This window comes from Hypomesus nipponensis, chromosome 23 (genome assembly GCF_054491055.1).
Source record: "Hypomesus nipponensis isolate SF chromosome 23, ASM5449105v1, whole genome shotgun sequence".
Lineage (NCBI taxonomy): Eukaryota > Metazoa > Chordata > Actinopteri > Osmeriformes > Osmeridae > Hypomesus > Hypomesus nipponensis.
In genome coordinates this window covers 11,571,460-11,593,178 of record NC_140383.1, presented here as the reverse complement: position 1 = coordinate 11,593,178, position 21,719 = coordinate 11,571,460, and the positions used below count along the sequence as shown (strand labels likewise).

Here is a 21,719-nt window from a genome sequence, read left to right as displayed (position 1 = left end):
TGTCGCCACCAGATTGTCCACATCCCCGCATAGTTGGGGTGTGTCAGATCTTATAGCCCCAAGATATGGGGGGGGGGAAGGATTTCGGCAGTTATGAAAAACAGTGTTGCCAAAATCCTACTCCCCTTCTAACTTTTACATTTTTGCAACTAGTATCAACATCTTTTTATGGCACACTTAACAGGGCATGAGGAGCCACCAAAATGATTTTAACTAGTGTCAAAAGCTAGGCTTTTGAGGATTGTTAAATAGAACCCGCGAGGGAGGGAGAGAGGGGGGGGGGGGGTGCATTTGAATCCTTGGCAATGTATCGCTTTAAAACTTGTCTACCACCCTTAAAAAATGTGTTGGAATGTCCAGTTCTTGCACATTTTTTAAGGAACAAACATTTTCTTTCTTTATCGACACTGGCATGTTTTCCGGACTGGTCCGCATCCAATAAGCAAGCAAGCAAGCAAAATGTATTTATAGAGCACTTTAAAATCCAAAGTGAACACAGTGCTGTACAGTAAAACAATAAATTAAAACATAAAAGCCCTGAATACAAAAACTTACACGTCTCATACAATACAAATACAAAAAAATAACACACCATACAAAGACCCAATACCATCTATATAACCAAACATTAATTTTCAATTTCAGTTTTCAAAGGCCCAAATTATAGAGTTGAGTTTTGAGAAGAGACTTAAAAATAGGCAGTGAAGCTGCCTGTCTAATGTATGGAGGTAATCATTCCACAATTTTAAAGCTGCTACCGCATAAGCACGATCCTTTAGCTTGCACTTTGTTTCAGGCACACTTAGGAGCATTTTACCGGCTGACCTGAGAGAACGGGTGGGTCTATAGGGATGTGACAGCTCAGAGATGTAGAGGGGGGCAAGGCCATTTAGGCCTAGCAAATAAAATAATATCAAAATTGATCCTTTGATACATAGGGAGGCAATGGAGTGAAGATAAAACGGAGGGAATGAGCATGTATTTACGTGTGTCAGTTAGAAGACGTGCAGCAGCATTTTGCACCAACTGGAGACGAGCGACAGAGGACCCACTAACCCCCACATACAATGCATTACAATGATCCAATCTAGTAGTGACAAAGGCGTGGATTACTGTCTCAAAATCCTGCCTAGACAGAAATGGCTTTATTTTGGCCGATTGTCTCAAATGAAAAAAACTTGTTTTAACCACTGACCTATAATCTGTCTGTCGAGTTTAAGGTCAGGGTCAATTTGAACCCCTAGGTTAGTAATTGTTGGCTTAATATGTTGGCATAAGGAACCAAGATCAGCACAGAGGGTCCCGGTGGTGCCACCAAAAAACACTTCTGTCTTACTTTCATTAAAACTTAAAAAGAGCCATCCAGGCCTTTATGTCATCAAGATTATGGACCAGCAGTTTCATTATTTTTAAGAGGGACATAGATCTGACTATCATCTGCATAACAGTGAAAAGACATACCATGCTTCCTAAGTATGGACCCCAGTGGGAGCAAATACAGAGAAAAAATAAATTGAGAAAACTGTGGGACCCCACAAGACAGAGGCGCAGAGGAGGACACAGAATCTCCACAGCTGACACAGAAGGTTCCAAATAAAACCTAAACCATTTCAGTGCAAAGCCCTTGATGCCCACCCACCGCTCCAAACGAGAAATCAGGATTTCATGGTTCACTGTGTCAAAAGCAGCAGTCAGATCAAGAAGCACCAGAATAACACAATCCCCAGAATCAGTTGCTAAAAAAATATAATTAAAAACTTGAATAAGTGTCGATTCTGTGCTAAGTAAGGTTTTAAAACCAGATTGGAAAACTTCAAGAATATTGTGCTCATCTAAGAAGGCCAACAATTGACTGCATACTATCTTTTCAAGGATTTTTGAGAGTTCAGATATAGGTCTAAAATTTGCGAGATCTGCAAGATCAAGCCCAGGTTTTCAAATTAAAGGTGGCACTATCGTATGTTTAAAAAGCTTAGGGACCACCCCTGAGGAAAGGCTAAAACTGCAATAATAGATGGACCTGAAGTAGAAACAACCTCCTTGAAAAGTCGAGGAGGGATAATATCACTTGGAGACCCTGAGGGCTTTCCAATGCCCAAAAAGAGCTCATATACATGACACCTTTATAAAATCCACCAATCACATACCACGATAATCAAGGCTAGTAAAGTAGGAAGTAAACATTCACATGTGCATTTTGGTGAGCAGGTATATTGTCAGTGGGTGACTGGGCTTCAAATGTATGTAAAAAAAAGTCAAACAAATGGGTAATTCAGGTATTCTCTAAAGAAACATTGCAACATTCCACTTAAACGAGCATATTTGTTATATTTTTGCGCTGCTATTAGTCGAGCTTGGAAAGTTGAATGTGTATTTGTTTTTTGTTATCTCTTGTTTAGCCTGTTTTGTGAAATACATGCCTAAAAGGTGCATAATATTTATATAGGCCTTCTGAAATTATATCGGCATTATAATTATAATAACTTTTCAATTGGCAATTTTTTGCCCTACGCACAGTGCGCGTAATGGGAGCGGCGGCACTGTCCAATCCAAGGTCTGTCTCGCTGTCCTCGATACAGTTTTAAATAAACTGGCTTAAGTAGGTTCTGAAAGTACTCAACAGCATTCTGACATCGACCCGCCCCTTTTATATCGATGCAGCCCAGGCTCTGCCATTAACTCTATCAGAGCCTGTTTATTCTCTGACTCTATGGATGCAGCGGGTTCGCTTTCGTTTTCCCAGAAGTCATTGCATTCTCCTTTTCTCGCGATCTCGCAAGTAGCCCATCCTAGTCAATAGAGTTTTTCAGACTGGGGTTACAGTGGAGCATTTCAGACCTGTATCCGAATTTGGACTACATAAAGTGGCCCAATTTGTAATAATTGTGAACCGCTTGGTCCTTGTCAACATTTGGAGAACATGGCATCGCTGGCAGAGAGGAGGGTGCCGTTGAGTGCGGTAGGAAGAGCAACATTTATACTTTTGCTTGCGTTGTTGGAGGCGTTTTAATGTTTATTCAAGGTGCTATGGTTGTCGGAGTAATTTAATTTGTGCTAATACAGGTGGTCCACTGGATTTGAAAAAAAAAAAATGCATTTGTCCATTGGAAATGGTCTTAAGATCCTTTAAAAATTGACAGACTGGGCTATCTAGCTGGTTTTACTATATTTTAGCTAGCTTGTTTGTTGCGTTAGTTTCAGATGGTGAGCCCCCCCCTCCACCAGTATTGCATGCAACTCACATTCAGATGATATTCAGTTTTCAAACACCGTATTGACATCCTGATCTGGTGACATTGACAGTTTTTCAGTTTCTTTTATGCCTAAACAATACTTCCTTGTGCGCCATTTCACAGTGCTCCTATCTAGTTGATACTGGAAGTTGTTACTTGCAAGCTAGACTTATTACAATAACTTCCATTCTTTAATTCAATTTTCGACATGAAGGCGACAGCCAGTGTTCCTTCACAGGAGCGCGCACACACACACTCGAACATTAAGATTTCAAACTAAATCAGCATCCCCTAATCTTTAATTGAACCAACATTACATATTGTCCTTGCACAATTCAGAACTTTCCTCTCATCCATTCCCTTGTCTCTCTCTTTCCACCATTGTTTACAAAAATATATTCTTTCCACATCACTCTTTTCCAACCTATCTGCACTGTGCTTTAATGAAGTGACAACCTGCCAACTTTTTGCACAGTAAAAACAAAAATGACTTGTTACACAGTCATACACGCTATCTCTCCCATTCACTCATTCGGCTTGCAGAGGTGAGTTAGGAATGCCACACAGTGTGTTGTAGTTGGTCAGTTGATTTGTCTCTGCTTTGAGGTTCTAAGTGTAGGGGGGTTTATATCAGCCAAACAACCAAAACTATGTCCCTAGATTTAGCCTAATGAAAGAGGGGTAACTGTACAGTGTATTAATATCAACCAAATATGCTGGAATTGCAGTTTGTTGGCTATTGGTCCAAATCAGGGGCCGTGTTCACAAAACACTTAAGAGAAACATTTTTTTACTTTAAGTATTTCACAAAGCATTTTAGCGCTAAAACCAGCTCCTAAATCACTCTCTTCCCCTCCCAGCTCTGCCCCAAGTATCTTCACAGCAACTCCACCAGCCACACCCGGCCCTTCAGTGCCATGGCAGAGCTCATAGGTGAGTCTTCGTCAGCAGGGTGGGGCCGTTGTCCTCAGCCACAGAACAGATGTTTTAATACATTCACATTTCAGCTGAACGTGGCCCAAATCAGATTTGTGACACAGGTTTATTACCTGGATGAAAGTGTGAACAGCCCAAAGTGTATTGAATCGGACATTTTCAAATCGGATTTGTGCCACTTTCATATATGGTCTAATGCTTTGGGGCTATCTTGTTGTTATTATCAGTGACCTATGCACTTTGTAAAGCTCTCTGTTGGAAGTTGCTTTGGATAAAAGCGTCTGCTAAATGAATAAATGTAAATGTAAATCGGATACAGGTCTGAAATTTTGCACTGCGATCAACAGGTGAAAAAATTGTATCTGATACATCGATTTTATTGAGCATTAAAGGTTGCAGTGTTAGCTTTACACCGGGACAACCGGTGTTGTGCCAAATTCACACCCCCTGCCGGAATCTTTTTACAGCAGCAGTTTCAAATTGTGAGATTTGCATAGGAAAGAAGTGTCAATGGATGTCAATCAGGTTCACTGTATCTCCATTTTACCCACCGAACTGTCGTTATTCAACTATGACAAGGTAAACTCGGTTTTGCATTCAATGACCCCCTTAAAATGTTTGTTAATTCTGAAATGACACTTAGAGTTTTCTTCTGTCTTTATAATCATGAGATATGGCATTGTATATTGAGCATGTACATGTATTTTATGAGTAGGCATTCTATAACCCCCCATTTATGTCCATCATTCAATGTCAATTTGACTTGCATACACAGACACACACACAGAAATATACACACGCACACACACTCACACACAGATCACACACACTCACACGGAGAGAGACATACACACACTTACACCTGCTACATTTAAGCACCAAAAAGCAGTCTGCTCCCACAATCCCACTTTCTTTACCCTATGTAATGTGGGAACCTGCAAAAGTTTATTCGAAAACATTCTAAACATTAAAGTTTTTCTTGCATTGTACGTCTCACAAATACACATTTTGGGAGGGACAACATGCAAATTAGTTATTTGAATTGAATGGGTGTGAATTTGGCATAAGACCAGCTCGAAGGCTGTGGGACGTAGGGGTGTGGATGATGCTGCAGCACCCCCTGGTGGATGGTAGAGGACATGCACATTCACAACAAATTTAAAAACATGTTTTTTAATTTAATTTGGTTGGTTATGTTATGTTTATATTATAATGATAATTTGATGTAAGGAAAGGGTGAATCTTAGGTTCTACATTTTTTAGTCCAGTTGGTAATTAGGTTCAGGTCTCTCATGGCCACACACTTGTCAAACGGGGGCACAAGAAAATGGCTATGTAAAAGCATATTTTGGATTTCTTTAGGAATCCATAAATATGATCCGATGTCCTTGCATTTTCCTGCTATCCGTTCATTGCCTGCTTTGCAAGTAAATACAGTGTTATATTTATACTGTTTTATTGTCATGTATGTTTTTTGTGTAAATCCGGCATTCCCATGAGCCAGTGCCAAGCCGCTGTTTGTGTGTGTGTAGCCTATATTCTGTCTATGTCTTCCTACACGATTATACTATTATTCCTTTCACAGACAAATATTATAAGTTCTTCAAAGTATACAACTTATTTTTTAAGGTCCATAATCATGTAAGCAAATATCATTTATAGTGATCTTTTTCATATGACATTGATCCATTTTCCTATTTTTCTTTGAGTGTTGAGGGTGGTACCTCCACACTCCTTGTGTCATCCTCACAGCACCCGACTTGAAACATCTTCCCACTGCTATGGTCTGCTCCGTAACATTGTCATAACTGTTTCAATGTGTGTATGTCAGTAAATACACACATTTCAAACAGACAGAATATTACATCAATCACACAAACATCAGACAAATGTACAACTTGGAGGCGAATCACCGCTGCAGCCAAATTACATTGCCTTACATTCCATGCACCAGAATGGTGCATGGAATCGTTTTCTATGTATTTAACATAATGCCTATGAAGCCTAGTATAGAGGATGCAAACTGTTCTATGTAGTGTATTTCTATTTTGACTTATTTCTCACCTTGGATTTTTTTAAATCTCAGACAACGCGTACGACCCTGATGTAAATGCCAAGCAGTTTTGGATTAATAAAATGCAGATCAACAATGAGGACTGCCTTATCTTCATGGATAATGGCAAGGGGCTTGACTACGATAAGATGCACAAGATGCTCAGGTAGGGATGCGTGCCAGCTTCGCTTTAAACGTGTATATGTGTGTCTTTTTATCGTCTCTCTCTCATTATGTTTCTGTCTCCCTTCTATGTCTTTTTCCTTGTGTGCATTTATCTCTCTGACTGATCTGTCCAGTACTCACTGTTATAATTGGACCAATACAAGGAATAAAGAGATAAACGATATCCAATTTAAATGTGTAATTGGTATATGCCGATAACCGTGTCAACGTAGAACTCTGGCAGGGCAGGAGACCCCCCACACCACCCTTCTTGAATAACTAAACACCAAAGTTATCCACGAGAATGAATTCCCCCCCCCCCCCCTACAGATCTGCTGTGTCTCTGTCTGAATCCTTCCATCTTCTCAGTTTCGGATACAGTGACAAGACTCCCGGCCATGGGCGAGAACCAATCGGTATCTATGGTAATGGATTCAAGTCTGGTTCCATGCGCCTGGGCCGAGATGCCCTGGTTTTGTCCAAGTCCCAGGATGCCGTGTGCGTGGGCTTGCTCTCCCAGAGCTACCTGGAGGCCATCAAAGCAACACAGATCCAAGTGCCAATCGTCAGCTTTCAATGCAGCTCACACAACAGGTATGTCCATCCGTGGAGAAACACACGCATGCACACACAGATGAGACATGCTCCATGTATGTTAAGAATCCCAGTGTATGTCACACTTTGCAGATATTTTGCGTTCTTTCCAGGCATCATATGAACGTGTTGTGCTTTATCTATGTTCTGTGGATTCATGTTATATTTGTTTGGATCAGGTTGTATTCATGGAGTTATGTATCATGTCTGTTATGTTGCAGTGATGGGTCTTTAGAGTGGGACCAACTGCGTCCCTGTGAGGACCACAGGGCCAGTCTGGAGGACATCCTTACCTACTCTCTGTTAAAGACTGAGGACCAGCTGGTCACAGAGCTCAGAGCTATCGTCTCAACCTGCTCCACTGGCGCTTCGGGGACACGCATCATCCTTTGGAATTTACGCAGGTAAAATACACGCACAGGCTCACATGTAGATACACACACACACACACACTCAAACACAAGCCCATGCTCACACATGCACGTGAATGTAAACGCACAATAGCATTTTGTATGTGTGTCTACATACAAACACACACACTGCACTTTAGTGGTCGTATGTATTGGATGTATATGTACAGATTAAGATTACCACACATGCCTGCAGAACATCATCAGGAGAGACAGAGTATGACCTCACAGACCGCTACGACATCAAAATCCCATACGACGTATACAGCTCCTTCACTGAGGAGGGCAAACGCCCAGTGCCTCATGCAAACTCAGTCCCTGATACTGATTTATCACTACGGGTAAGCTAAGAGAAGAATCATTATACATCCTGAAATCTACTGTTAAGATTATTCAAATATATGTGTACTTACATCTGGGGGAAATAGTCAGTTCCCACACATTTGATTCTTTGCGTACAGTATATTATCATATCCATCTCTCCAATAACTGTATAAAGGTGGAATAAATCTTGGAAGTCACCTCAGTAATGTGTTGTGTCCAGGCCTACTGCGCTATCCTGTACTTGAAGCCTCGCATGCAGGTCATCATACAAGGCCAAAAAGTTAAGAATCAGCTGATCTCTAAGAGTCTGGCTTACGTCTGCAAGGACCAATACAAACCCAACTTCCTGGTATCCTTTTCCGCTGAGAGGCTGGTTTTAAAACAATCTTTCAGATCTATCTGTGTGTCTGTTCATTTGTCTATGTGTATGTCTGTTCCACACTGTAAAAAAACAACTATTAAATTACAGTGCTTTTTCTGTAAATTATACGTGTTTTTTCTGTATTTCCGAATGACAGGAAATACAGATAGAAAGACAATGGCAAAATGTTAATTTATATATTTACATTCAAATTACAGCAGAATATTGTTACTTAAAAATACACAAAACTTTTTTTTTTTACAAATATTAATAACATTTTCACAAAAATGTTCTGTTAATTGTTAAATGTAATTTAATGGGTTTAATCTGGTGTCCCAGCTCCAGTTTTTTTTTTACTTTTTTTTTTTTTTTACAGTGCACTCCTCTCTTGCCTCCATGTTTGCAAACATTAAAAGAGTACTCAGCCAAATTGTAGTTGTTGATTGAAACCCTAGCACTCACCTTACTTATCAATCAATAGAAATTGCTTGCTTAGGTAAAATGTCCACCACAGTTATGTCATGATGTATGTTAAAATAACCATGTGAAAAGAAATGTCCACCGACCTTGTGAGTGTTCTTCCTAAGTTTTGTCCCAGCCAGGGAAACGCATCCCCATCACCTTTGGGTACAACACCAAGAGCAAAAATCAATATGGTATAATGATGTACCACAAGAACCGTCTAATCAAGGCGTACGAAAGAGTTGGCTGCCAAAACCAAGTATGTGTGTGTGTGTGTGTGTGTGTGTGTGTGTGTGTGTGTGTGTTAGAGAGAGAGACTAACTGTCCTCTTCTTGCAGGCCAATAACAAAGGTGTGGGGGTCATCGGTGTCATTGAGTGTAACTTCCTGAAGCCCACCCACAACAAGCAGGACTTTGACAACGAAGACAGTTATAGGTGAGACAGTGGACAGTTGCTGGGGTATACAGAATCTTCTCCTTTGCAGCGATAGCCTACGGATAAAGTTGAGTTAGTTGAGATGTACTGTTATATTATATGTAATATTCTCTGTGCAGGAAGACCATGAAGATTCTTGGCATCAAGCTGGAGGACTACTGGAAAGAAATCAACCACAAGAGACTCACAAAGGATCCCAATAACAAAGTAGCAGTGGAGGACATTGAGTTAGTTCCACATTTAAAAGATATAACAACTATATATATAACTGTACCAGGACCTTTTATATAGGCTTGGCTGTAAATATGATTTTACTGTGTGTAAATGTGATCTGCCATTTGACAAAATATAGCTGTTTTTATTGTATGATATTGATCTACCAGGTGATCATATACCTGGTGATCATGGGGTAATAGTCTGTGTTACGACCCTGTAGGAAACGACCAGACCAGAACTGGGTGCAGTGTAACAAGTGTCTAAAATGGCGGAAGCTTCCGGATGGCATTGATTGCGACCGGCTTCCTGTCGAGTGGTACTGCTTCAACAACCCAGACCCACAGTACAGGTGGGTACACAACCCTTTGTGTGTGTGTGTGTGTGTGTTTTAGTCTGACAGTCTATCACCCGTCCCTCCCAGAAATTGTACAGTAGATCAGGAAATTGAAGACTCGGACGATGAGCAGCCTTACCAGAAGACCTACAAGCTACAGTGAGACTCACAACCCACAGTACCATCACTAGAGCCTTCATACAAACATATCAGTACATCTGTTTAATCTACCAGTAAGTACTCAACAACGAATCTTCAATTGATCTGGTTCTACTTTGTTTCAGGGAGAAAAAACTGTTGGAAGAGAAAGAAAGAAAAAAGGTCAATAGCATGTCTGTGTACCAACTAAGTTGTAGCTATACAATAATAAAGTAATCGATTCATTTGGACACGTGCTTGGTAAAAATCCCCAAAACGAACCCTGTAGTGGCTCGTGTTTGGCCCATGTGTCTGTGCTTCAACCTAACAGCCATACTGTGTTCACTCTTACTGCCCTGCCCTGTGTATTCTTCAGAAAGAGGAGGAGCTGGCAAAAGCAGAACAGGAAAGGGCTTGTCAAGAGGCGGCTCGGAAGGCAAAACTAAAAGAGTTGGTGGGTTGGACATCATCATAAGACACTTCACATTGACATTTGGTGGAGAGAATCTTTTTCAAACCATTTTTATCCATTCAGCAGACAATTTTATCCTATCTATCCTTCAAATAGCATCAATTACTATATAGTCACTCATTACACACGCGACTGTCTCCTTGCTGTCTGGAGCGAGGGGCCTCAAATTGTATAAATAGGCTGGTATGATGTTCACCAAGGGACCTATTGACCCTAGAAATAGAGAAGTCATTTCTTACTGGAAACACGTCCTATAATATAAAAAGTGCAGCTGAAAATCAAGGATCAGTAGAGAATAGTTCTAATGCAGACCAATCTAGGCACGTATGTTGAATATGGTGAATACTTAAAACGTGTGGTGTCATGTTCCTCCTATGTGATCTTTAGGCTGGAAGGAATCGGAGGCGGTCTCCAGCTGGTACAGACCCTCCACCCCTGGACACTGAAAAGTCCAGAGCCTCTCCTCTCTACTCCCCTCAACACTCTTCACTCTCACAAGGCGGTATGCCATGTTTGAAGGTCCACTTTAGATCCACTACAGATTCATTTCATTTCTGGAGTGATATTTATGGGACAGTAAAGTCATTCTTGCCGTGCTGTAATATTGTCATATGTTTCTCTGTCTGTCCCCCTCTTTCTCTGTCTTCCTTTTTTCTATCAGGTGCCAGCAGTCCCTCCAGTGGCAGCCTGCCCACCCGCCGTCATGTCTCTTCTACCCCCTTACGGTAGGCCATATGCGTCGATTTAGGGAGGGGTAACTTTCAGTTATATATCCCTAATAATATTACAATTTATTTGTATTTGTCATTCCATTGGGCGTTGTTGTGCGTTTCATACTCAGCCAGAGAGTGTTAACGGTCCGCACAGTCTGGATCAGTGCACTCTGAAGGGTAGGCTGCACATGAACAGAGTCACCTCAAGCCACTTTGTCAGTCAGTGTACTATCTATTGATGGAGACAGATGATGGATGGAGATGAAGTAGTTTGATTATAATCTAATAGAAATACTTTTTTACGTTTTCTAGTTGACTGTAAAAAAAAATTGTGAAAAAAAGCGTTTTTCCCTAATGTTCTAAGCAAGAACATGGGCATAAAACGTTACATGTAAAATGTATATAAAAACTGAATGCAATGATTTGCTTATCTCATAAACCCACATTATTCACAATAGGACAAAGAGAATGTGAAATGTATTGCTTTAATTGTTGGCCCTGTCAGATTTCTTCTGTTGTTTGTTTACAAAGCTAACCACATTATAACCTCTGGTTTACCTCCCTCCAACACATTCCACACCACCCATGTGTCCCTAACAACTTTCAAGCCAAACCTACGCCCTGCTCGCCAGCTGAAAAGCAACACCTATAAGTGATTCTTTATCTTTCTTTCTGTCTTTATAATCCATCCCTACCCCCTCTGTGTGCAGGGAAAAGAGAACACAGCCAAAATCCTTGGCTTATGAAATGAAAAGAGCCAGACTAGAAGAAAGTCATGGCAACACTTCACGGCCAGTCACACCAACTATAGCAGGGAACGCCTCAAGCTCGAATCTCTTCGCTTACAGTGATGATGACAATGATGACACCATTCTGGAGACCAATATCACTCTTGATCAAGTTTCTGGTAACGCTTCCATGGACTCGCTCCCTGATATTGCCGCCATGGGATCAAATTCCAGTGTTCCTACAGGAACCAACCCTTCCCCTCCACCTGTCCAAATGCACCAGCTACTACACACAAGCGTCAAAGTTCAGACAGAGACTCCAACCATAGTGAAGGAAGAGCAGGAGCAGTGTGGGAGTAAGATAAAGGAAGAGGCTGAGAGAGATTATGAGAAGGAGCAAAGGACGCATGGGACGTTACAGCAGGAAGCGGACCGAGGGCAGGAGGAGAGAAGACAACATCAGTTTACGAAGATCAACGAAGATGCCAGTGCAAAAAACAACAATGCAACTCACATCAAAGAGGAGGGAGACCTGGGCGATGAAGGGACAAGACCCTCGGGTTCAGGTCCATCCAGACCAGACCCACAGTTTGACACAACCGAGGCTCAGAACCAGCAGGACCAGCTAATGGAGCTCATGCAGGCCGTAGCCCAGGAGAGAGACTCCTACAGGTAGTGTGTGTATGTCTGTCTTGGTCTGTGTAGGTGCGTGGACACATCTTCATCAGACCTTTCTACCTTCCACAGGGAGCAGGTCCACCAGATGACCTCCCAGTTACAGGAGACGGAGAGCAGACTGAAGCAACTCCAGGACCAGAAGACAGAGCACGCTCACCAACCCAACCATACAGAGAGACATGGAGGGGAAGGTGAAGGGGAGGCAGGGAGCGACACACTGTACTATAAGCATCTGTATGAACAGGCCAAGCGAGAGGCAGAACAATTGAGACTGGAGAAGGAATCCAAGTTAGCTGACAGTCACAGTACTGAAGAGCAGGGTACAGTGAGTGACGAGATGGCCCTGCAGGTAGACCAACTGCTACAGACCCTGGACCAGAGAAACAATGAGAGGGACATGTATCAAAACCAGGTGAGGGCTAATAAGACACACTTTCTCCCAGATCATTCTCCTTTCAATGAGGCAGCCTTTTGTACATGCTCATTATCAGTCTATGGTCAGCTTGACCTGCTCTCTCTCATCCGTTTCTCCTCCAGTAGAGGACACAGATACTCAGACAAAGAGGACTAGCTCCTTTTTCTGGCTTCCGTTCTATGGGTTTTTCCTTCTGAACTTCCTTCTGAACTCTGGCAATACCCCTAGTCTCCCCACTGTAACTCAGGAATTTGTTGTTTCTTACTCGCGTCGCCTTTCTCTGAGACTAGTCAAGTCATGCTACAGCTGGACAGATAGTGCAGCCCTGACCTCGGCCTTCTTCCGTACTACTGGACATCCCCCACATATTAGCCTATATGACTTATAATCAATCCATTTTACACTTCAACATAGGCAGAATCCATGTCTGATCAACTGTGTTATGCTACTCGGTGTGCATAAAGTAATAAAGCAATTCAGTTGAACCAGTTATTGTATTCACACTACGACCTATGTTTTTCTCTTCTCCTCTGGGATCTTTATGTTCTGCTCTGTCTCCAGGTGCAATGTCTGGAGGTGCAGAACATTGACCTTAATTCCCAGTGTGAACATCTGCAAAAGGACCTGGAAGAAATGAAAGAGGAGTTAGAGAGGGCTAAGGGTTCCCTAGCAGAAAGACAGGCTACTGGGCCTGGGGTCAGCCAGACTGGAGTGGCACACCCAAGGGGACAAACAGAGGGAGAGTCAGCTGGAAGGTGGGGTATATGGAATGTATGAATTAATTGATGTTTATTTGTCATGAAAGTTTGCACAGACACAGAATTTACTTGCAGGAGAGTCTACCTAGGCAGCCATTAGAGGCGCCAATATGTAGGAGGGATGCGTCTTTGATATATTTGTATATATTGTCAAAAGCCATATATGAGCAGACCATTTCCCTTGTATTTAGCTATTAAATACTTTAATATGAAACAATGACAATGCTCTCTGTCTGTGCAGGTTGAGGGATCTGCGAAGGAATGTGGGTCGCCTCCTGGTCTCCTTCATGCCTGAACTGGATCTGGACCAGGTCAACTATGAATGTGATGCCATAGATGGGATGCTGGAACATGTGCTTCCTGCTGTGGAGTCTACTTTTTCAGTGGGAGACAAGGAGTAGAGAGAAAACACAGGAAGAAGAGAAAGGGGATGTTGATTTGGATTAAAAGCATTTGTCAAATTGGAAAAAGATCTGACTTTCTTTTTCAGAGATCTTCTGTTTTACTATAGTGGTCAAGCGATCAGTCCGTTGGTTGATTAATGAGGGTGATTAAATGCTTTTTTGATGTACCTGTCACCGGCCGATGCCTGCACTCTCAAGGCCAATTTTGGCACCTTGTGACAATTTCATAATTTTACGGGGAGATGTCAGTGGGTGCTGTTACCCTTAACGTTACCTGAGAGAAAAGACAAGACTAACTTTCAATGCTCAATATATTTTAACTGGCCAGTCTTAAAAACATTGCTTTATTTTCTGTGTAATTTTTTCCAGTATTTATGTGAGAAAATGTGAGTTGGGAATTGTTGGACTCAATCCGCTTTTCTTCTTTTGTATGTAGCCATATTGGAATGTCTTTAAAGTATGGAAGATTTATATTACATTGGTGAAGGTGTTTATGGTGCCACTTTTATTATTGGTAAGTCTATCTTTTTAATTCAACTTTAAACACAGGAATGTAAAGTGCTGTAAAGTCAGTAATGGAGACAAATAGTAAAGGAGGAATACTATTCAGATGTTTTCTCACGCTCATACTTCATGCCACCCCTGCATAAGTCAGTGCCCCACTTGAACCACCCCCAGTCAAAAAAGTATGGACACGCCCCTGTTCTTGAGACATCATGTTATACAAGGATCAATCAATCAATGCCTGTGATGCAGTCGGTGATTAAGATGTTGGTACGACATACACAGATTCCTGGAACTATACATGCAGTACCTGTGATCCAACTGATGACAGTGGCTTCTGTCCCTATATAATAGATCACAATTGAAATGATTGTACTTGTTTGACCTCCACATCATCTAGTCACTTTCTCACAAAAACCGACATCTTAATCACCGACTGCATCACAGGCATTGATTATCATTCCTTTGACCAAATTGCCAATGCTATAAGTACATTGTTGATGTACACCAGGATTTGAAGAAAGTCTCGGCGTCATAGGATGTATGAGTGGTTATTTACAAAAAATACTATGTCTGCTTTTGAATATTAGGCTAAATTGTTAAGATTGGTGTTTTTATGCAAAAGAAAGACATCAAACTTTTATATTTTTATATTTTCATTTGTACATAATAAGTTGGATGTACTTGCATTTATTTTATTTTTCTACTTTGTCTTTCTGAGAATACGGCTGGTAGGCTGATCTCTAAGTTTCTTCTGCTTCAGAAATGTAATGCTGTTGAAAGTTTAAATTGCATTATTCTAAACCACACCTCTGGACAGATAAAAATTGTGAGATAGCTTCAGCAATAAACTCATGACAAATCAGACTAGCTGCTTTTTTCTTCGATATGAGTGGACAAAACTTCGGCCACCCGGAATAGGCGGTGGGCCGAAGCTCAAAATCGTGCATTTGAACAATCCCTGGCGATGGATGAGCTGTATTTTTCTGTGTCGCCTTACAACTTTTCTACAACAACCCTTAAAAAATGTGTTGGCATGTCCAGTTCTTGCACATTTTTCAAGGAACAAACATTTTGTTTATTTTTCGACACATGTTTTCGGGACAACTATGGTCCGCGTCAAATAAGAGCTCATAAACATGACACCTTAAACAGGCTCTGACAGCAGTTTCCAAAATATGCGTCTCTTGCGTTGTCCAATCGTAGCAAGAGAGCGCATACTTGTCACTAGCGGAAGTTTCGAGTGAATTGTACGCGGGAAATTGAGTGGTCCATCTACCAGCTGCCTTACCCGGTGTTGTGTACTGTCGGCGAAGGACGAAGAACAATTAAGCAGTAGCGAAAGTAACGGAGTCACAGGTACTGGAAGCCTAAACGTGTATATATCTTATTCTTGTCAAATGCAGTTATTTATTTGAGGCACGTACGCACTCGACAGTGAAGATAGTTTCTGTTGAGCTAGCTAGATGGTTTGGTGAAATGACTAGCTACAGTAGCTATTAGCTGGGAACAAACGTCTAACGCGACTGATTAGGGTTGCCACAAAGCCAAATATTTAAGGTTTGCGATGCACATAGACTAGGTTAAGCGTCCGTATTACTGCCTAACCTGGACTATGAACAACTTTTTACCCGCTCATCTAAGCAAGCACACTAGGGCTGTGAAACTTGAGAACGAAAGATGGCTCATAGTCTTACTGTAACGGTGGTTCCCAATACTAGAATACTCCACTCTTGCTAACAGTGCATTCATTCTGTAGGAAACCTGTCGCCCTACTCAGTCTTTTAGTCGGCCTAGATATTTGTCTTTCTGGACTGATTGTAGAATGAAGGTGATTACGTGTGAAATCGCGTGGCACAACAAGGAGCCGGTCTACAGTCTTGACTTTCAACACAGCTCAGAGGGACGCATAAACCGTCTGGCCACCGCTGGAGTGGACACCACTGTTAGAGTAAGTAACCCCTGTCTCTCATTCACTTCATGCACACACTCACATTCCCTGGCTTTAATATATCACCTGTCGACCTTCTCGATCACACATTCTCAGTCCTGTAAATAACACATCAGTATATGAACAATAACCACGACTCTTCTTTCTCATGGATGTATTTTGGCTAGTATAATTGCAATAACGACTTTTGTCTCTCTCTGTGGTCATTCAGCTGTGGCGTGTTGAGACTGGTCCTGATGGGCGGGCGGTTGTGGACTTTTTGTCAAACCTGGCTAGACATACCAAGGCTGTCAACGTGGTTCGCTTCAGCCCCAATGGAGAGCTGCTGGCGTCAGGAGGAGACGGTATATTTATAAGATCAGTGATGTGATGCTGCAAAAGTTTACAGCATTATCTCCTTGTGTGTCTACAATAAAATCTGTGTGTGTCTACCTTCCTCCTTGCTTTTTTTGTGTTTGCAGACGCAGCTATCCTGCTGTGGAAACTCAATGACAGTAAGGAATCAGAACAGCCTCCATGCTTCCAGGAGGAGGAGGATGATGCTCAGCTTAACAAGGAGTGCTGGACTGTGGTCAAGACCCTGCGGTGAGCTTTTGCCTAGCCAACACCAGCCTATATGATATAGCATAGTTTACATAAACCTACTGACGTGTGTGTGTGTGTGTGTTTAGGGGCCACATAGAAGATGTGTACGACATCTCCTGGACCAGAGACTCAAACCACCTGGTGTCTGGATCTGTGGACAACACTGCTATCATGTGGGATGTCAACAAAGGTGTGTGTGTGTGTCTTTGTCTCTTTCTCCGGTCTGAGTCTGTGTGTGAATGTTAACAAGCCTGTTGTATTCCAGGTCAGAAGCTTTGCATCTTTAATGACCATAAGAGCTATGTTCAGGGAGTGGCCTGGGATCCCCTGGGCCAGTATGTAGCTACGCTAAGCTGTGACAGGTAGGGCAAGCTGTTTTCACCGTGTTCTTTTCTCCTTGTGCGATTCTCATTGTTGCCTCCTCTATTTACTTGTGTCTTTGCTAGTACCACCAACATTAAAAATCAAAGTGCATTTGCATGGAAGTTCTGGCCTCTTCAACAAACAAAGTATATGACCTGACAAAATACAGTTTTTGTTTTTTACCTTGTAATCCTGACTCTCCGTCCTCCCTTTCTCTCCCTTTATCAGAGTGATGCGTGTGTACAGTACCCAGACCAGAAAGAAGGTCTTTGGTGTCAGTAAGATGAGCTCTGGATCAGCTGGAGAAGGAGAGGTCTGTTATGAGGACACAATGACGCAGTACACAGTCCCTATTCTGTCTTATACAGAATATTAATCACATACTATCTCTGTGCCCAGGTGAAAAACTACAGAATGTTCCATGATGACAGTATGAGGTCATTCTTTAGACGCCTCACCTTTACTCCAGACGGATCCTTCCTGCTCGCCCCAGGTACAAAGTCAGAATACATTTTTCCGAGCAGTTACCTTAAAAAGGAAGTAATGGCGTTCTGTGGTGTCATTTGCTAGGATTAAGAGCAACTAATTCATTTTCCCCCACCATCATCTCTTCCTGTCAGCGGGGTGTGTGGAGGCGGGGGAGAATGTGACCAACACCACCTATGTCTTCTCCAGGAAGAGCCTCAAGAGGTAAACACAGCTAATTTAACCATCACTTACATTCATCCATTCACTTCCAAAGTCGTCTGTAGTGATAACCAGGCCCAAACGTAATGCGCAGATTTTTTTTCACATTTACTGCGGTTATTCAGACTGAAAATCTGTGGAATTCCGCTAGCCTTCCTGTTCTTATGTCGGAGCGACCGAAGATGTTCCACAACAGTTTGACGGCAAATATGGTCGATTGAATGTTGACAGACTTTACAAAAAAAGTATTGATCCATCCTCATAAAGATCGTCTGAAAACTCCCTGGCCCTGTCTCTTGCTGTAATTTTGGTCGATAAATGTTTCCTTTTCAATTCTTAGCATTTTTGGCTAACGTTTTAATAATAGAGACGTAATATGAGTTGAAAAGTGTATTTACATTTAGCCTCAGACCAATGCGTTCTACTTGAAAATCTGCGGGTTTTCGTCAGAATTCTGCGCCCGCGTACTCCGTTTGGGCCTGGTGGTAACTCATCCCTCATCACATGATGAGCATGCTGTACTGACAGTCTGAACGTGGATCTGTATTCCAGGCCTATAGCTCACCTGCCCTGCCCTGCCAAGGCCACCCTGGCTGTCCGCTGCTGTCCTGTGTACTTTGAACTGAGGACCAAGAAGGGAGAGGGTAGGGACATGCATTTTAACATGACACACTCGCACACACTTGTGAAAACCGCATTCTAGACCTAAAAAGGTTCATCTCCTTCATTAGTATTCCATTTCTCTCTCTCTCTCCCATGCAGATGGCTCTCAGCAGCCATTCCCCAACACATTCCAGTTGCCATACCGACTGGTGTTCGCCGTGGCGTCTGAGGATAGTATCTTCCTGTACGACACGCAGCAGACGCTCCCTTTTGGCCTGATCTCTAACATCCACTACCACACTCTCAGTGACCTCACCTGGTAATGCTCACATACACACACACACACACACACACACGGTCATATGCCAGCAACTTCACCTGGTAATATACACACCTAGCATGAACTGTTGTTCTATGCCCTGTCCAGGTCTGGAGATGGCTCCTTCCTGGCGGTGTCATCTACGGACGGCTACTGCTCTTTTCTGTCCTTCTCCCCTGGAGAGCTGGGCACCCCTCTAAAAGAGCCCCCTGCCCTGGAGGTCATTACCCCAGGCAACGGCTTGGAGAAAAAGGGCAAGAAGGCAGCAGTAGCAGGCAAGATGATGGTGTCCCCTATTCCCCACAGCACAGAAGCAACCCCCCAGGCCACTGCTCCTGCATGTGTAGCTCTCCCCTCCAGCCCCATCACGCCCCTCTCCTCCCTGGCCTGCCCCCCTGCTCCTCAGGCTGGTGGAGAAAAGAACATCCAGATTACCAAGACCAAGGCCCAGCCTCGCAGGATCACCCTCAGTACCCTCGAGGCCTGGAGTAAACCTGCCACCCCCAAACCCCAGACCACTGCCCCCGAGACAGGCAGCCCCAGCACTCCCTCGACACCCCAGATTTGCCTCACCCCGACCAGCTTGTCCACAGCCCAGCCCCGTCTCCACCCCCTCACCCCCTCCACCCCCAAGTTCAGTAACAGCAGCACTGCAGGGCCCAGCACCCCAAAGACCACCACCCCGAAAGGACCCACCCCCAGGTAAGTAATCGCAGGCAGATGTGAGATGGTATATATTGTTGAGATGGCTAGGTTTTTACGTCATTGAATCATGCCTCTAATTAAATGCCTTTCTCAAAGTAACACTATATTATTGACTTGATAATATGGAGTCAATACCACATTGGCAAATGAAATCAAAGATCAAATTCTTGCTCACTCGTGTTATGTACAGTAAGTGTGTGGGACCCAACTTAACCAAATGAAAATGCTCCACAGCACTCTCCAGTTAATTGCGTACTATACACAGACAATATATTTACAATCTGAGTGTGAAGGTAATGAGTAGGGGAGAGACATGGGATGTTCAGATGAACCTTACCTGAAGACTATAAGCCTATTCCTTCATTGACAAACTTGGAACTTCACACATTCAAGTTGTTTAGTACCACGTTCACCCTTCTGTTGGGTTGGATTGCACTCTATAGAAATAGGACACAAGATGTTGGATACACAAAAAGAACACTTCAAGGGTAAAGTCACTGTCACAACCTGTTTTCAGACGGATATCCCTGACTCCTGTGGTGACTTGTTCTCCAGCCGCCAGTCAGCAATTCAGTGCACTCACCTCCACTGAGAAAGCCAAACACGGTCAGTACCTCCCTCTAGAAACACGGGGGTTGGCCCAGAACTCTAAGACAAGGGCCAAGATAGGTGTAGAACAATCACTTACCGTAATTTTCGGACTATAAGGCGCACCGCTATATAAGCCGCAGCAGCTAAATTGAATGATGTGTACATATATAAGGCGCAGGTGTTTTAATGTTAAGTTACCATATGTAAGGGTTCGTGCACAGAGGAGATTGTCGGGAAAGAGATGGCTGCTTGAGGAAGCTCCTATTTATTAACCATCGGCCGTCACCTGTAAAAATCCATAGATTAGCCGCACCGTTATATAAGCCACAGGGTCAAAAAATGGGACAAAAGGCGCGGCTTATAGTCCGAAAATTACGGTAATTTGTGTCAGTGTTTTCTCTGTTATAAGAAAGAGCTAACTACTATGCATAGCTCTTGCATTTGGCAAGGTATTTGAAATAAATGTAACTGCGGTCATTGGAACTTGAAAGGATAAGAAGTAATTAGAAATAGAAAATTCATTGCTCAGAATGAATGTTTCATGTGCTTTGGACATGGACGAATAATAGCTCTGGCATAATTATCTGCTCTATTTGTTCATGTTGTCACAAAGTTATTGCTCGGTCTCTGATATATGCCTTCACTAAGTTCTATTCTGTCTCTCTTTCAGAACGTCCCTCTCCCCCCACAGACCCTGTGTTCCTGCCCCCCGACTCCAAACGCCCCAAGACCAGCACCCTCCAGCATTAAGACAGTTTCCCCTTCCACCTGCAGGGACCCCTTATGACCAACATGAGTATAGGACAGCAATAATACTGCTGTCAGCGGTCTACCCGCACACACATCTTCGTTTGCCATCTTCCTTTAACTGTAACGTTTTCATTTACCCCCCCCCAGACACACACACACACACACACACTAACACGCACACATATACACCACAATCCAGGTTAACATTTTGTATTTTATAACTCAGTAAAACAGAAACATCTCCCCTCGAAGCCCATGTTGACATCAGTGTGTTGCCAGATAGTTGTTATTAACGCGTAATGCCACCTCACTACACACTTGTCTGACTAAATCTGAAGGGCAGCAACTCACTTCAGCTGTATAGAAACTGCCGCTGGTAACAATGCCTTATTATTCTGAACTGTTTTATAGGTAATTGTGGATTATACTGTGGATTTGTATAACAATTCAATATAAGAATGCTTGTGAAAACAAATGTGCTGTCTCATTTGTTCATATTTTATATGTACCAGTTCAATAAGAAAATGTTATTGAATGGCAAGACAATGGGGTACAGACAATATAATTTTGGCTTTGTAGCCTACTGCCTTTGAGAATAATTGATGCTATGAATTCAAAGCCTCCCATTTGAGTATTGGTGCAGATTTAGGATAGCAAGGCTTTGGAATTATTTATCTGATCCTATACAGAGTATATTTTAAGAAAATCTTCAGAATGTTCATTTAAGGATGATCAAATTTAGTTTGCAGTTCATTGAGCTGAGGTCTCTTTGTCATTACTGGTTTTCTCCAAGAATCAGTTTGATGGGAGCCCAATTGGTGTAAATGGGTT

At 42.6% G+C, this 21,719-nt stretch overlaps 2 protein-coding genes across 3 annotated transcripts; both read left to right on the top strand.

Annotated features, from left to right (window-relative positions):
- Positions 1-2,721: 2,721 nt before the first annotated feature.
- Positions 2,722-15,201, top strand: morc3a (MORC family CW-type zinc finger 3a). Of its 2 annotated transcripts, XM_084689344.1 has the most exons (20): positions 2,736-2,959; positions 4,094-4,166; positions 6,256-6,388; positions 6,757-6,981; positions 7,203-7,385; positions 7,588-7,732; positions 7,936-8,064; positions 8,675-8,797; positions 8,877-8,974; positions 9,094-9,201; positions 9,411-9,539; positions 9,612-9,683; positions 9,809-9,845; positions 10,039-10,116; positions 10,522-10,636; positions 10,796-10,859; positions 11,558-12,247; positions 12,323-12,665; positions 13,230-13,423; positions 13,668-15,201. In XM_084689344.1, the coding sequence occupies exons 1-20, from the start codon at positions 2,921-2,923 to the stop codon at positions 13,825-13,827; spliced, it is 3,138 nt and encodes a 1,045-aa protein (XP_084545470.1). In that variant the 5' UTR covers positions 2,736-2,920; the 3' UTR covers positions 13,828-15,201. The 2 variants fall into 2 exon arrangements, with proteins under 2 accessions (XP_084545471.1, XP_084545470.1); XM_084689345.1 differs by lacking the exon at positions 13,668-15,201 and having other exon boundaries at positions 2,722-2,959; positions 12,323-12,444; positions 13,230-13,396.
- Positions 15,202-15,570: 369 nt separating this feature from the next.
- chaf1b (chromatin assembly factor 1, subunit B) lies at positions 15,571-21,363 on the top strand. The gene is made up of 14 exons (XM_084689956.1): positions 15,571-15,693; positions 16,159-16,285; positions 16,497-16,629; positions 16,747-16,870; positions 16,957-17,060; positions 17,136-17,232; positions 17,462-17,546; positions 17,633-17,726; positions 17,854-17,923; positions 18,473-18,564; positions 18,683-18,842; positions 18,951-19,544; positions 20,065-20,153; positions 20,809-21,363. The coding sequence occupies exons 2-14, from the start codon at positions 16,160-16,162 to the stop codon at positions 20,886-20,888; spliced, it is 1,848 nt and encodes a 615-aa protein (XP_084546082.1). The 5' UTR covers positions 15,571-15,693; position 16,159; the 3' UTR covers positions 20,889-21,363.
- The last annotated feature ends 356 nt before the right edge of the window (positions 21,364-21,719 follow it).